Here is a 16,911-nt window from a genome sequence, read left to right as displayed (position 1 = left end):
TGTAACTTCTTGATCTCTTTAAGAAACTGGCAAATTGTGATCAGTATTATGAGATAACAGAAATATTTACAGTTTAGTTCAACCAGTAGCAACCAGTTTGCCATTATGTTTTTGTACCACTACAAACCTGGTAGTTCAAAGTAATTTTAAATACTATCAGTGCCGACGTGTACATTAAGAATGCTTTAAAACAATATGAAACATACTAAATCAGTTTTTAAAATTAATTTTTATTGATGAGTAGACAGATACAATCACACAGAATAAAATTGTTTAGAAACAAGATCAACATTTCCATGAATGTTAGCACTGGCTTACAGAGCATCGGTGAAATTCAAGGATAAACATAATTTCAGGTATATTACAATTATGCACAGTTTTGAAAAGAATCATATGAAGAGGTCACAAAAAAATCCTCACTTTTCACATGATAATATGAGCAGAATTTATGGATTTAAAGTCATACTTCTAAAGTATTCCATTACTGTAATTTCTGTCTTTAGAACCAACTGCATGGTTACATTTAAGTATGTATATTCTCCCATCAAATATTATTTTGATAGGATGCAGTTATTGTTGGACTCATCTGTTCCTATTGGTCATTTCATTTCTTAACACACGTTTGCCCTAGTGATCATTTTGGCATTGTGCGGTCAGCATCTTAACAATCACTTTCCATGGAACAAATTAGGTGGTAAACGCTCATGTTAGAAAACCCATTGCTACTGATTAGACTAAACTTAGGACAAAAGTTGAAGACAATTATCTTACCAACTGGAGCAATGTGTGTGTGTTTGCTATTCCAGCACCCTGCTGCTAGTAGCTTTCAAAGGCAAGCTATAATTTGAAGAATGTGTGAGGCAAATAGGAATGGCAAAGTCCAGACATATTACAGCCTTGAAACCAGCTTGATTTAAAGGGGATCTCTAATACATAAAATAGGCCTTCCTGTCTCTATACAAAGAGCATACATCTGTGTTTCAGATATGTTGCAAGCGTGGCCATTGGGGTATCTGAAAATGTTCTGATAACTTAGGACGCTCACTCTTATCTTTGATCAGAGACAGGTTTTTGAGGAAAAAGGCAAGCAGCAAGGAAGATAATTTAACCTCTCATATTACCTCATATTAAGCTCTCATATATTTCTCCCACCTTGGCCCAAGCTGATCCCTGCTTTGGGAGACGTAGCTGTTTTAGAAAAGCCAAGAGAACCCGAGAAAAGGAGAGGGAAAAAAATCATCTTCCTTAAAAATCTGAATCCTTCTCATGTTCAACATTGTAAATGCGGGTCCCGTGAAGCTACTGTGATTGCTTGGAAGAGAGCGGAGGCTTTTACTATTGCTCAGCACATTGGCTAGAAAAACTTACTCCATCAATGTCTGGGTAAAAGGTTTGAAGTTCGCTTAATTGAGCCACAGAACAGAACTCTCCCATGTTCTTTTGCAGCCAGTCTCTGGTCCCGTGGGTTCCATCCTTGCATGCTGAGCCTGAAAAGTTTGGAATACAAAGGGTTAAACAACAGACCATATTATAGTAACTCCTCACTTAACGCTGTAGTTCTGTTCCTGAAAAATGCGACTTTAAGCAAAACGATATTAAGTGAATCCAATTTTCCCATAAGAATTAATGTAAATGAGGGGGTTAGGTTCCAGGGAATTTTTTTTCACCACACAAAAGACTATATTATACACACACACACACAGTATAAGTTTTAAACAAAGAATTGAATACTGGTCCACAGGGATGATGATTGTGAAGCTTGGTTGAGGTGGAGGAGTCAGAGGGTGGGATATTTCCCAGGGAATGCCTTACTGCTAAATGATGAACTAGCACTCGGCTGAGCCCTCAAGGGTTAACTCTCACAGTCTACAAGGCAGCAGGAATGGAGGGAGGGGAGAGAGCATCGCAGACAGAGATAGAGACACACACTCTGTGTGTGAGCGAGAGAGATGCGCATTTCCCCTTTAAGTACGCTGCCTTATTAATTAGATCAGCTTGCTGAGACTGCAGCTGCTGCTGCCAGCAAGCTCCCTCCATCCTGAGCCCTGTCGTGTCCCCCCCGCTCTATGGAAGATGGGGTAAGTGGGCTGTAGAAGCAGGGGGGAGGGGGACACCCTGACATTAGCCCTCCTCTTCCTCCCCTCCCCCCCACACATCAAGCAGGAGTCTTGGGGAGCAGCTCCAAGGCAGAGGGTAGGAGCAGCACATGGCAGTGCGGGGAGGGACAGCTGCAATTGCTAGCCTGCTGGGCAGCTGCTGCACAGGGAACTTAGGGGAGCGGGGAGCTGATGGGGGAGATGATAAGGGGGCTGCCAGTTCACCCTGGTTCCAAGCCCCCACCAGCTAGCTGCAACGGGCTGCTCTTCCTGCAAGCAGTGGACAAAGCAGGCGGCTGCCAAACGAGACGTTAGAAGGGAGCATTGCACAACTTTAAATGAGCATGTTCCCTAATTGATCAGCAACATAACAACGAAACAACGTTAAACAGGATGGCTTTAAGTGAGGAGTTACTGTACTGATGACAGATAAGCCACTGTGTCGTAGAGGGTGGAATTCCTTCCAGTGCAAGGCTGTCTAAATCACAAGAATGAGCTCCATACCTTCACCTACTATGCGAGCTTCTTACCTGAGTCTGTGAACTGTGCAGTCAGGTAGGCCTTCTGAAATCCATAGACATCTTGCCTCTTCCTGGTTGATAACTCTGAGTAGACTCCACCAACGGCGTTAATGCTACAAAATAAAACCATATGTCACTCAAATTCCTTCCACTCGGGTGTGGTAGCGTGTCTGAGTACAGGACTGGCTGCCTATTATCTGTTATCCTCAGTTAGCCACAGTGGCAGGAACTTGTCATGGGTAAGGGCATGTGAGAAGGTGTGAATGGAACACTTTGAAATGTCTTATCCCTGGTCCCACTTCCTGTGTACCACAGCTTCCTAGCTCACTCCCATGGGATGACACAAACCTATACACCCACCGACCCACCCACCCCTCTAGCCAATGTTTTTCTAAGGCTACAGACTGAGGTTTGGTTTCCAAGTCCGGTCCCTTTCTCTGTTGACTGAAAGTACTGCAGCAGCATATAGGGAAGAGAGCATCTCCTGTTATTCAACAATGTCCAAGTGCCTGACTCAGCAGTGGGCTCCCATGGGAACCCGTGCCAAAGACTTGCAGCAGAGACTTGAAGGAGCGAGATGGGAAAGGGAGGGTCCTGTGCTCAGAATCTCTGTCCCTGTCCCCAAGCAATCGGTGTCTATGTTCTGCTGAGACTTCCCCGTTACAGGTAGGAAATACGATTTAGTTTTCTGCTGGAAACACATTTTATGAACTGGATTTGAATGCTGGCGATGTTAAAATTTATACTCAGTACCCCCCTCTAAGGAAATGCAGTACCCGTTGCACTTGTGGGCTGAATGAATGATTTTGGTTCTATGGGAAAAGGAGGTAAAGGATAGGCACTACTACGTCATCGGCAAATGACTGGAGAGTGACATTAATCGTCCAGGATGAACCCCCTGCCCAAATAGCAATGCAAACAAAACTCAAAACAGAACGCAGCCCTAGAGGCGAGTACTCACATGGCTTGGTAAAATGGGCATGGCATAGTCAGAGGCAGCAGTTCCAATGTTGTTGCATTTACACCAGCGAGCAGCAAGTTCAGTCTGTGGAGCCACGTGGTTGTGCCTTCCAGGGACAAGGCCGTGATTTGTGGGAAGACCATTTCTGCTGACATCATTAGCATGGTGTCTCGCACCTTGGAATTCCCTAGCAAACCGGAGCTCTGAGGAAGGAAAGAGAAATGAACGGCAGGCACTGAGCAGAGCTGCTGAAACATCTTGAATTTTAGGTGGAAAGAATGGCAGGAAAAAATTGGCAAAATGATCACAATTCCTCCTCCCTGACCTGCTATAAGAGGTGAAAACATGAGCCAGTTGGGGTGACCTTGGAGAGGTTTTGGGAAATTGGTGTGGGGTGAGGGTCTCAGGTTGTGCTTTCCTTGTAGGCAAAGTTGGGCAGCAAAGCAGATAGTCAGTGCCTGAATCTCTTCTTCATCACACCAGTGGTACACGTCGGTAACTTCCATGGACGTTCTCCTGATTTAGACTGGTGTAACTGAGAGGAGAATTGGGCTGCTCTCACACTAAGGTCTCTGGTTTCGGAGTCAGTGGTTTCAAGTCATAGATCCCATAAAACCTTGATAATTGAATGCACTCAGGTTGGTCTGCTTTCCTTTGTTGTTACTGTGAGGACAGCTACAACTCACCAGAGTTATGTGGTGTCCTAGCACAAGCAGCAGAAAGTCTGTGCATGTAAACACACGCACATGGACGCACATGGCATCTCACATAGCGGCTACTAACTGGCTTACCTCTCACCTCTGTGAGAGTTCAGTGCGAGGGCCGGACACTGAAGAGCGATGTCTCCGGGGATCTCAGGAGCTGGGGTTCACTGAATGTTACCCCCTAGGCAAGGTTTGGACTGGCAGAATCCTGCAGCGTTTGCTGGCCGGGCAGACAAGCTGGTGCGTCAGGGACCTCATGCGGAGCTTTCCAGCAGCAAAACTCGACTGGAACCCCAAAGCATCCCAGTAGATTTCGTGTAGTTCCTCTGAGGAAAGCCCTTTTAACTGGTCTTTGTGCAGGAGGACAGGTGGGAACTTTGCCTAAGCAAGGCCAGAATAAGGATCTCAGGGATTTGGGCTAGACTAAATTCCAGCTGGGATAAACAAACATGTCACAGCTCCTACTGCATCAGCCGGGACAAACTCCTTTCTGGCTCATCTGGTAGATCTACTGTTTCGGGGCCACGAAGGTCCCAGAGTGAGTGTCAGTTCTGCTAGCATGAAAGATACACAAGCAGCATGTGTATGAACCCAGGAGACTCTACTAATGTAGTTGATCTGTTTTTTTACCTTCAGCAGTAGGGTGTTGAGATCATCCAGGTAAGTGCTGAGGTGCTGGAGTGGCTCCTCCTTGCTTCTGATTGCCTGGAAGACCAACTGGATGGCCGCAGTGCTATAGATGGTGTTGCTTTGAGCAGACAGTTGGGCCAGTGTACTTGCTGAGAAAAGGTCTAGGGAGTCATGCTGCATCAGACAGAGAACACAGGTAAGTGAGAACCACGTCAGACTCCCAGATCTCAGCGCCCCTGAACTTTGACATGTTTGGAAACTGAACCCAGATCCAGTGAGCATTTTTAGCTGAGGGGCAAAGTGTATCATTTGGCTGTGAGCAATTGCCAGGACAATGGTTTTATCCTATTAAACGAATGATTTGGAGAGGACACGCCCAAGAGACGGTCTGTGCTTTAAAATCAGTGTCTTCTTTGCCTGCTTAGCAGGAACCATCTTTGGAAGCTTGAAACTGAAATCTTTCTTCTCCCCCTCCCCCGAGGTTTAATTTTGGCTCCAATGCTGAGTCAAACAATGCTGACCTAATCTGGTTGGACCCCGCCCCATTAAATGTAAGCTTGTTTTCCTACTGAGAACAAAATGCCCTAGTTTCAAATCTAGCCCTTACCCCATGGAGTCTGCTGTTTAACGTGATGAAGTCGGAGTACGAGCCATAAACAGTGAAGAGCCCAAAATACTGTAGCAGCCATTGCCTGTCTGTGGTGATTCCCTGAGCACAGGCCGAGCCTACGGGAAGGGAAGGAAAGCGTCAGGAAAACTATCATTCTTCTCTGTATTGAATAGCTGAGGCCTTTAGCACTGTGAGTCCTCACTGGTGACAAAACACAACCATGGACCATGCTGCAGGGCTTCCAGTTTGGCATTCAAACCTTAAGGGTTTAGAGAGAGATCAAATTCTGCTCTGATGTACATGCGTTGAGACCTCATTGAATTCAATGGGATTCCAAGAGGCAGGAATCAGGGAGCTGCAAATCTCCTATACGCGCTGCATGATCAGTTGCCATGAAGCATTTTTCACCTTAGTCCTGGTTTAAACCCTGTGCTTCTGCACTGCAACCTTCTGCACAGTCTAGGAAAGATTTTAGTTTTCAAAATAGACAGAGAGTGCCCCTCTCAAAGCAATGCCCCCAGAGGGCAGCCTGGTGGATGGTGAGGAGTAAAAGGAGACTGGTCACCTATGGATAGTTGTCCTTTGCTAGAGATCAGAACAAAGCTTGGAGTCTGCTTAAACAGTGGTAGATCATGCAGTGCCTGAATATTGCCATCTTTCCATTGTCCTAAGACGCAGCGATCCAAAGGACCTAGGTCTTTGTTACCTGAGTTTTGCAGCTGGAAGTGAAGAACTCTCTTTATAAATGAGAAGATGTCCTGTGGGTTCTCATATGTCCCATTCGCTTTATGGTCACTCAGGATCTTCACTCTGCAGAATATGGAGATTTCATTTGCTACTAGGACAACGTAAAGGTCAGTGTCCAGATTACTCTCAGCTAAACTACGTGACAGGGAAGAGTGCCCACACTCTCCCTGTAAGTACAAAGGCTTCTACCAGGTGAGCGGAAGGACTCTGCTCGACCTGCTAGTACAGAATAGTAAGGAACAGACCCAGAACGTGTCACAGGACAAATGCAGCTTTTTCCTTCCTCACAGGAGTTAACTGGGCCGTGCCCCGATTCATTCAGAGTCTCCCATTTCGATAGAAGGCCTCACTCTAATTCCCCCTCCTCACCGGCCCACTGGTGTATGGCAGAAGAGCAGCGCCTTAGCTTCGGAGCCCCTGTGAAGTTCAGTTCATGGCCTCTTACAGGTCACTGATATGTCAGCATAGCACGAGCCTATCGGTCAGCGCTCAGCACCTCCGTACAAGAGACTCAGGTCTGATGTCAGGTCTGACTTTGTGTTAGTGTCACAGAGTTTTGGGCCCCATCAGATCGCCTTGTCTGACCTCCGTACAGCACAGGGCCATTAAATTTCACTCTGATGCCCCTGTATTGAGCCCAGTGACTTTAGTGAGACTAAAGCATTTCAGTCTTCAAAAGACTAAGCTATTGTGTGCCACAGGTAAAGAACAGGAGAGACTGAAGGGCCACCAATGCTCAAGCCTCCTGCAATGGCAGCGAGTTGGTTAGTGGGTTATGCCTGTAGCGGGGACCAGATAGCAAGAGTGGAAAATCGGGATGGGGGTGGGGTTATAGGCACCTATATAAGACAAAGTCCCAAATATCTGGACTGTCCCTATAAAATTGGGACATCTGGTCACCCTATGCCCAAATGAGCCCAGTAGATGATCTATGCCCTACACCACAGAGGAAGGTGAAAAACCCCCAAGGTCTCTTCCAATCTGACCTGGGGGAAAGTTCCTTCCCAACCCCACCTATGACTATCAGTGTCGAAGAGGCTGTTCCCATAGCTTAGTGATTGGGTTCCCCAGCTAGAATGAAACAGAGGGCCTCTGTATGACTAAGACATTTTTTCTGGCCTCCATGATGGGTAGCACTGAGCTAGATATGGATGGGATACGCACATGGCTGCGAGGGAGTCGCACGACATGTCGTTAGGTAAAAAGCCAAGATTCTGTGCTTCGAGGCTGCTCAGGAAGAGAGTGAGTCTTTCCCCGAACCAGACGGCATAGTCCTCAGTGGTGAAGAGCTTAAACACAGTGCTTAAATGGCAAAAGATCTCGCCCAGGATGAATCTTCTCACATCGGCATGAGGCAGCTGAGAGAGATGCTGCTGCAATCAGAAGAGAGAGAGAGCAGCATTAGAATTTGCACTGTTACCGGCAACTGGAGAGTGGTAGCTTAATATCAAAGGATACCTGCTGCGCTGGCATTGAGGAGTCAAATTCAGGTCCCAGAAATGCATTCCTCAGCCATGAGATTGACCATGGGCCATGCTATTCAGACAAGAGTTCCTCACCTAATTTGCATGTGCGGTAATTCCGGCTGTGCATGCAAATTTGGTAACTGCCTGCTTAACCACGTAGACGATGACCTGGTCATCTGCATGTGGGGTTACTATGGTTGTGCATCCAGATCATGGTTCTTGAAGATGCAAATTGTGTGTACAAATGCACACTCAAAATGTGGCCTTGTCCACCTCATTCTGCAGGTCTCACCATTAGACATTTATGCCTTATTTCCAGTCTGAATTTGTCTAGCTTCAACTTCCAGCCATTGGATTGTGTTAGACCTTTCTCTGCTAGATTGAAGAGCCCATTGTTAAATATTTGTTCCCCCATGTAGATATTTATAAACTGTAATCAAGTCACCCCTTAACCTTCTCTTTGTTAAGCTAATAGATTGAGCTCCTTGAGTCTATCACTCTAATGTTTTAATAATTCCCGTGGCTCTTCTCGTCTAAACCCTCTCCAGTTTATCAACCTCCTTCTTGAATTGTGGGCACCAGAACTGGACCCAGGAATCCAGCAGCTCCTCCTCGAGATTCCTGTTTATGCATCCAAGGATTGAATTAGCTCTTTTGGCCACAGCGACACACTGGGCGCTCACGTTCAGCTGATTATCCACAACCTCCAAATCTTTTTCAGAGTCACTGCTTCCCAGGATAGAGTGCCCCATCCGGTAAATATGGCCCATGCTCTTTGTTCCTAGGTGTGTACATTTACATTGATTAACTTTTCTGACAACGCTGAAATCCATGTGGGAATACACTGTGGCAGAGCAGTAGTCATGCAAGGATGGAACTTGTATATATCCCATGGTGGGAGCCCAGACTAAACATGAAGGAATCTCCTTATGTTTAGCAGGTCAAGTCCACCATTGGTGCATGCCTGAGGCCTACATTGTGCTTTCCAACCTGTTGAATGGAAGGGGATATATTTACCTGCTGGGCAGCGGCATTGAATGCATCCAGAAACTCCCCAACGGTGTGGGAGTTCAGAGAGCCGAAGACCTTGCCCGCTTTGTCGCTGTCCCGCAGAACGTCACTTGCCAGCACGTAAGACGCTAGTTGCACTGGGCTGAGACCCGCTACTGCATCGACCTAGGAAACCAAACGCAAAAACCATTGGCTGGTTCTTTTGCAGCAAAACATGTGCCAGCAGCAAAAAGGAAAACCAAGCTGCTGGCAAGAGGACTCTGCCTGTGCCTCTGGCCCTAGGGATACTTACAGCACTGAAGTCTGCGTTGAGGCCAATCAGTTCTCCATAACTGGCCAAAGTGCTGAAGGAGCCCAAGTTTGTGTGTAGCCAGCCCAAGCTTCCCCGGGTATTCTCAGTGCACGGAGCCCCTTTAAATAAAACATAGGTTGAGGAAGTGCTGTGTGCCCAAGGGCCAGAGCCCCAGCTGGTCTCGGTCAACATCGCTCCATTGAGATTATTGTGGCTATGCCGAGCTACAGCAGTGTGCATACAGAGTAATATCTACAAAGCTAAGGGATGCTGACATTAAAGAGCTTGCTCTGAACAAAGAAACTGGGAGTCAGTTCCCACCAGCTGAATTAATTGCAAATAGTTCATTTGAGAAATGTTTTCTGTCAGTTGCTGAATCAGGTTGATTTGCCAGTACAGTACACGCCCGAGGATCTGAGCAGCAGGGGGGAGGTGGATTTTAGTCGGATAATTAGGAATTTGGATAATCGAGTGGGCAGGATCCATTCAGCAGTGGGGTGACTTCCCCCATGGTCCAGGACTCATTGTCCTGTTCCTCCTCGCAGTCCTGGCTAGGGGGGTCTCTGCTCTATTATCCAGATCTCTACATTATCTAGACCCCTTCCTTGTCCCCCAGCACAAACTACATGGGGGACAAGGAAGGAATGTGGATAATGCAGAGGTTCAGATAATTGGGTTTTGGATAAATGGAACTATACTAAATATGGTTCCTTTGTTGGATCAGTCCTGTAGAGCATCAAATAACATTCAGTAACACATTACTCATGGTTTAGTTTGTCTGTAGTCAATTTCTTCAAAGGGAGTTAGGCGCTAACCTACTTAGGCACTTTTGAAAATTCCACTCGACTCCTATCTGCATCTCTAGGTGCCTTTAAAAATCTCATCCTGGGAGACTAATTGCCCCATGTGTAGAATGGGGATAAAAACACTGCCCTGCCTCTCAGGAGTACTGTGAGGATAAATACACTAACAATTGCGAGGTACTGAAATACTATAGTAACAGGGGCCATGCAAGTCCCTAAGATAGATGGACCAGAACCTCAGCTGGTAAATGACCATCGCTCCATTGCAAACGGAAGTGCATTGGTTCACACCAGCTGAGGGCCTGCCCTGATATCGGTGGGAATAACCGCAAACGGGGTCTCTTCCAGCCCGGTTCTCTGGCATTCTGGGGACGCTGTAGCCTGATCACGTCCAAACAGCCAGGTCAGTTTACCTCCGTTGGTTTTTAAATAAGGCAATTCTCCAGGATATTCATGGCCCCCAGATTGACATTTTCCCTATGATTTATATAAATGTAGACGAGTAACAGAATGTAAAAGTTTGCAGGACACTTTAAACGTACCCCCTTGAGAGGCCTTGGCGGTAAGGTAGTCTTTTGCAAAGTTGTAAACATCTTGTTGGCTCGCTGGTGACATGTCTTGGAAGCTGCTGTCTAGGCCAGCCATTCTGTGGGAAAAGAAGGGGGGGCGGATATTTGGTATATTAGATAAAACCTCACTCCAGTTCTTTGCCAGGAGCCACTAAAGATACCATAGCTTTGTAAAATGGTCTGATAGGATGAGTCTGTAGTGATTCAATGTGCAGTTTGCTACCTGCATTCTACAGTCTGTGCAAAACCTCCTTCTTTTGGCAGGGGAATTGGGGAATTTGTTCCTCTAAAGTAGTGGTTTTCAAACTTTTTAGGCTGCGTACCCCTTTCCAAATAATGTAGTCTACCGAGTACCCCCATCTGAGATAGGGTCATAATAGACCTACGATTAGATTGCCAAGTCTTACTAAATAAAGTGCATAGTCAGCCATTACAGATTTTTCTCGCGTGCCCCTGACAAGAGCTCGTGCACCTCTAAGAGTAACACACCTCAGTTTGAAAACCACTGCTCTGGAGAGATGCTGCACACAACAGAATGTTCACTCGGATGAATCACAAAGCTCCTCCCACAGCCTCCAGTCGTGAAAGTGAAAGCATAAAAATATGGGCTGCTACAATGGGAAAGAAGAGAGAAATGGAACTAACTTCTCATTTGTCTCTGTCCCAGATCAAACCAGGAACTCGTAACTCTGTCTGCATTGCAATGCCATCAAATTCCCCTGCTCAGGCAGGAGCAAGCAGACAAGCAGAGGTTCTCTTCCTGGGGCAAACATTGAAGCAAAAGGCTCATCTGCGTTTTCCGCAGCTGAGATTCCAGAGGTCTCTCTAACAACTTTCAGTGCAGTGCATCCTGGGTAAAATGAATCTAGGCAGCAGAATGCTCACATGATTTGGTAAACTCCGCAAGGTATCTTCTTTGGGATGGTTGCCAGGGCAGAGGCATTTATGCTGGCAAGCCATAACCTGAGCTTGTTCTGGAACCAGTCCTTATACTGAAAGATGCTGAAAGTGGTGAACTGGCCTTGGACTTTGGAGAAGATGGCGCTGAACATTGCATCTCGCACTTGTGTGTTTGCCAGGGACATGATACCCTGCTGCAAAACAAAGACAACAAAACACAAGCAGGGTTGTTACAATGTACAATCAGACAGGAGGAGCTGCTGACCGACTCCTACTGTGACATACATGGATGTCCGGGGGTAATAAAACACATGCCAGCTAAAAGTGTTCATAGAAGTTTAGGAGGATCCAATATCAATTTAAATCCTCCCTGGGACTAATACAGTGTCTTCTTCAGCAATATGTAATTTCCGCTACTCAGCATGACAAAGGATGTTAAAGATGCAAATGCAGCATGACAAAACCTTACACGAAATGAAGTGTCCTGATGGAATATACAGCTAAACTTGAACCAGAGCGAGCTCTCCTGTTTAGCTCCTGCCTGCCAGGTTGGACAGTAACTTGAGTTTAGTAGCACTCCTTCTGCTGGCTCAGATAATGGTGCTGTATTGGCTCACTAGGAAGATTCACTCTCTGAGGACCAGTTTGACTCTGGGCAGAAGCCACAGCAAAGCTGGTCTGCTCTGGTGTCTGGCTACCACCTGGCAAACCCTCTTGCTTTTCCTTTGACCGGGAAGGGAACCAGGCTATTTGAGGGTACTCACAAAACCAGCAGCTCCTGGGGGGGTAGTCCCAGCAATCTCAGTAAAGAAGAGAAGGCTGATCTGTCACTGAGCCCTGCCCTGCAGTGTGCGCTTTGCTATCTGGAAATGATCAATCCATAAGGACCCACATTCACCTCTCCGTATCAGTACATTACCTGAGGAGCGATGGCCGCAAACTCAGTCACAAAGGCAACAACATCGCCAAGTGGCCTGCTCTGCAGGGACATCAGGAGGGTCTCAGCCATGCCAATATCGTCCAGGACATCAGCGCCAAAGAAGACATGAGCCAGTTGAGTTGAAGTGAGATTATCACTTACGTCGAACTGCAAAGACAAGGGGAAAGATTTACAGGCGAGGCAATGGCATTGCTAGTGAACCTCAGGCCAGTCAGTTGCTCCAGGGTGTTACTGAAGAAGATAATTTCGGGACAGATTTGCCCTCGCTCATGTTGAGTAATACTTTCCCCCACAAGCAGTCCTGTATTTTACAATGGGACCACTCGCCGAGTAAGCTACTGAACATGAGCGAGGGGGGCAGAATCCTGCCCTTAGCAAGCAGAATGAAATTCAGACTCACCCCATTGAAATTTGCCATAAGTTTGGTGAAATCTTCATAGCGAGCATTGGCTGCGAATGCCCCAAAGTTATTCCGTAGCCAATCCAGGCTTACCTCGTTGCCCAAAGCACAGGCAGAACCTGCAATGCCAAGAGTGTCAGAGTCTGTCTTTACTGGTCTTAGTTTGGAATTTACCAGCCATGCATGAGATGCCAATTAATTAAAATAGAATTCCCCCACCTCCCTTTTATTTTTCTTAATTTAGCTCAGGCTCTGATGGTTAAAGGATAACTATGATCGCCAAAAAGTGACTCAAAAATTACAGGACATTGAGACGGATTCTCCCATCACTTACACCATTTAAAACCACTGCACCTCCACTGATCTCAGTGGAGATATTCCTGATTTACACCATTGTGAGAGGAGAATCGGGCCCATTGTTATTCCTTTCCTCCATCCTGAAAGAAGCAGTGCTTCCACAGATGTTTTCTCGCAGCTAACACAACACTAGCTAACGCTCCCTTTTTTTTTTGTCACATAGTATTAAAGAAGGTGGTTTGAGCATTGGCCTGCTAAACCCAGGGTTGAGAGTTCAATCCTTGAGGGGGCCACTTGGGGATCTGGGGCAAAATCAGTACTTTGTCCTGTTAGTGAAGGCAGGGAGCTGGACTTGATGACCTTTCAAGGTCCCTTCCAGTTCTAGGAGATGGGATATCTCCATTAATTTCAAGGTGCTACTGTTCTTGTAGAGGAATCTCTAATCCAGGGATAGGCAACCTATGGCACGCGTGCCAAAGGCGGCATGCGAGCTGATTTTCTGTGGCACTCACACTGCCCGGGTGCTGGCCACCAGTCCAGGGGGCTCTGCATTTTAATTTAATTTTAAATGAAGCTTCTTAAACATTTTAAAACCCTTATTTACTTTACATACAACAATAGTTCAGTTATATATTATAGACTTATAGAAAGAGACCTTCTAAAAACGTTCAAATGTATGACTGGCACGCGAAACCTTAAATCAGAGTGAATAAATGAAGACTTGGCACACCACTTCTGAAAGGCTGCCAACCCCTGCTCTAATCCATGCTAAAATTCCGTCACGAAAGAGTTAATGAACCACTTCTTGTTTGGCAATATCATTAAGCTAGTGAATTAGCAAACAATTAGTTTTCTGTCCAGATTACCTGTTGTGTTGTGCTGATTTTCAAGAAAGGTAAATATAGCACTGTAGACACCCTGTTGATTCACTGATGACATAGAAGGATACACCTGACTTAGTGAGGATACCCTGAGGAATGGAATCACATGAGGAAACATTGCATTTTCATCTTTGAATATGCACCAATATTATCATTGATATGGATCATAACTTAGGTGGAGAATAACTTCCGGAAAAATAGACAGAGGTACAAAGGGAGGGAGGGTAGCCACCCCGTGCTTTGAAAATAAAATGATACTTTGTGGGTCTATACAGCCTCCTCCATCTGAGGAGCTCAAAGCACTTTGCGAACATTAGTTAAGCCTCACAATAGCCAATGAAGTAAGTAAATATCCTCACTTTAAAGATGGAGAAACTTCAGCACAGAGAGGTGGAATGCTCAAAAGGAGTCAAACGCCGAACTTCTCTTTGGGCTCCTAAACGTCCACTGAAATCAATGGCAGTTAGGCGCTTGACTGCTTTCCAGCACCCCATCCTAACCTGAGAATACACCAAGTTGGGAACAGAACCCAGATTGCTTGGCTTCTCATCTTGTGCTTTGTCCTTTGCTAAGACTAATTTCACAGGGGCTGCGGTTGTGTCTCAGAAACATACTTTTCTTCTGACTATGAGACCTAAACTGATTTCTATATAGTGCAGCATTAGAGAATTTAGTGACAGGAAATATATATATATATTTAGGAGAGACAAGCCCAAACAAAACTCCCAGCTCTAAACCTCACCCAAACTGGGGAGTTCAGACCTAGACCTGAAATTTGTGTCTTGTGCCTGCCCACCACTAATGTTTCTCTTCCTGCCACCCTTTTGGGTCAACGCAGGATTATTCCCTGCAACGTATCCCGGGGGGTAGCTCAGTGGTTTGGCCTGCTAAACCCAGCATTGTGAGTTCAATCCTTGAGGGGGCCACTTAGGGATCTGGGGCAAAATCAGTACTTGGTCCTGCTAGTGAAGGCAGGGGGCTGGACTCGATGACCTTTCAAGGTCCCTTCCAGTTCTAGGAGATAGGATATCTCCATTAATTTAATTTATATTTATATTGCTTTGGACACTCTAATCTTAACTCTCTCTATAATGACCTTTTACTGTTGCCCTCTGGAGTTTATTCCACAGCCCAGTTCATTTTATTGAGAAGAAATTTTCCCCTGATAACCTTCTTTCCTTTCCTTTTTATTACTCCTAGTTGCACCATTGTATAAAAAGGTGAAATCAGTTAAGCTTAATACCATTTTATAAATTAATCTGTTTTGTATTGTCAGATTATGTTTTCAGTTGTTCACTTATAATCTTATTTAAAGTTTGACCTGTAAGAATCAAGGATCGGTCTGTGGATGTTTGTGTGATAAAGTACTTTATAAATAAAACGATATTGTTCAAATTGTGTTCAGGGGAAATACAGCCCGGCAGCTTCCTTTTGTGTGTCCATTTAAACTGCTTCTGACTTTCTACAGAGCAAAGAATACACGTCTGTCTGTATACTCACATAGCTCTGAAACTATCACAGCCAGGAATGTGAGTCAGGAATAGCTTAATCTCCATCTCGCCAGCACTTGGCAGCAGTAGCTCTAGTCTTGTGAATAAATGAGTCCAGTCTTCAGGGCTGAAAGCTGAATAGCCTGACTTGATCTCATTCACAAACTGGGCGAGCATATTTTTCCTCACTGCTTCATTTTTAATGGTGGGTATCATCAGCTGAAAAGAAAAATGAGAGAATGGAGAATTAAAAGTTGGTGATCAAGATCCTCATCCTAATTGCAAAGCTTCACACAGCTACGTTCTGTGAAAGGAACCTGAATGTGTCCCAATGAGCCAAAAATGCACTGTAGACATGTCCTGCGAAATATGTTGTATTGCTGGGGCCATTGACAAAGGAAAGACAGCAGAGCCCCAGACTGCATTGTTCCTGGATGCATTGCTTTCCATTAATAATGCCTAATCTGCCTCTAGTAGTTAGAATTTAAAGTTAATAATCCATATACGACAATGTTAAATACCTAGGCAGACAGACCGATGCTGTTAGCTCACCAGGGGGTTACCATTTTAAAGTATTTGCAGCTCTCATTGACTTCAGTGGGAGTTTATGGGTGCTCAGATACCTGTGTTTATTTAAGTGAATATAGATTTAGGTACCTAACTTCAAACACCAACATTTTAATATTTTTGCCCATGTTTCTACGCTGAAACGTCATAAATTCTGCCTTTTTTGTTAATATGTTGAGCTAGTCTCTCAGCCAGCCCAGGGGTAGGTGGCCTTAGAACAACCTCGATGGAGCCTTGGGATACTCAGAAGTGGTTTTCTTTTTGACCATGTTAATTTCAGTGGTGTCACTAGGATGAATGTTCAAATTCATACCCGTCGGGCCTCTTTGTTGAATTGGTCTAAATACTGGTAGATCTCTTCAGCTGGTTTGTTCTGTAATCTTGCGAGGACCTGGCACATCACCTCCTCTTCATTAATGGCATCTGATTCAAGAGTAAAGGATGCAAGTTGTGGTGAGGCCAGCTTGTCCAACACTGCCATCTAGGGAAAAGAACACAAATCAGGTGGTTGCTTTTCCAAGCTTGCTGTAATAATCTGCGGGTGGGCCGTTAATCAAAAAGGCCCAAGGGTTTTAGACACTCAATCCCATTAAACTAAATGGCATCTAAATTCCCCTCGGTAGTTGTGACGTTATTGACATAAACTGGGACCATATAGATCATTGTTGCAACCAAGGTCCTGTAGTGGCACCCAAATCTTGTATAAAGGGGGTCAAATGGGGTGTCTAGGACAAGGTTATGGTTTACTGGTTATGATTATGCTGTCTAGATGTGTGTATCAGTTTTGTAGTTGAAGTTATGAATATTGGCTCTATACTGTCTGTATGGCAAACTTATGCTATGCTTCTGGGTGACATCCCAGACAAGCTGAGATTAGCTCTGCCTAGCCTGCTTGATGGCCCATTAAGGACCATCAACTATACAATGGACCCATTGAGAGAAGGCAGATACGCCTTGTACCTCAGCAAAGTATGCAGGGACTGGCCCATGTGACTCCAGACTCCATGTTGCTGTAATCTTCCACAG

At 45.4% G+C, this 16,911-nt stretch overlaps 1 protein-coding gene across 2 annotated transcripts; it reads right to left on the bottom strand.

Moving 5' to 3' along the window:
• Positions 1-215: 215 nt before the first annotated feature.
• On the bottom strand, positions 216-11,487 carry LOC122174040 (uncharacterized). Of its 2 annotated transcripts, none has more exons than XM_042853957.2 (11): positions 11,296-11,487; positions 10,384-10,487; positions 9,039-9,157; positions 8,753-8,911; positions 7,434-7,642; positions 6,229-6,332; positions 5,520-5,638; positions 4,913-5,086; positions 3,579-3,781; positions 2,627-2,730; positions 216-1,487 (listed from the first exon to the last, which is right to left on the bottom strand). In XM_042853957.2, exons 1-11 carry the CDS (start codon positions 11,460-11,462, stop codon positions 1,336-1,338), a joined length of 1,614 nt encoding a protein of 537 aa, XP_042709891.1. In that variant the 5' UTR covers positions 11,463-11,487; the 3' UTR covers positions 216-1,335. The 2 variants fall into 2 exon arrangements, with proteins under 2 accessions (XP_042709891.1, XP_065415088.1); XM_065559016.1 differs by lacking the exon at positions 11,296-11,487 and adding an exon at positions 11,056-11,252.
• Positions 11,488-16,911: the final 5,424 nt, after the last annotated feature.

The sequence above is a fragment of the Chrysemys picta genome, chromosome 10 (genome assembly GCF_011386835.1).
Source record: "Chrysemys picta bellii isolate R12L10 chromosome 10, ASM1138683v2, whole genome shotgun sequence".
Lineage (NCBI taxonomy): Eukaryota > Metazoa > Chordata > Testudines > Emydidae > Chrysemys > Chrysemys picta.
This window is presented reverse-complemented; position numbering and strand designations above follow the sequence as displayed.

What these genes read in the sequence shown, in the direction of transcription:
- LOC122174040 (XM_042853957.2), bottom strand. Translation starts at nt 11,462, where the DNA reads ATGTTCAGCGCCATCTTCTCCAAAGTCCAAGGCCAGTTCACCACTTTC. An exon ending in CGCCAAGGCCTCTCAAGGGG is followed by an intron (nt 9,158 to 10,383) that starts GTACGTTTAAAG and finishes TTTTATTTAAAG; the next exon opens with GGGCTCCGTGCACTGAGAAT. An exon ending in TAAACAGCAGACTCCATGGG is followed by an intron (nt 5,087 to 5,519) that starts GTAAGGGCTAGA and finishes TGTCTGATGCAG; the next exon opens with CATGACTCCCTAGACCTTTT.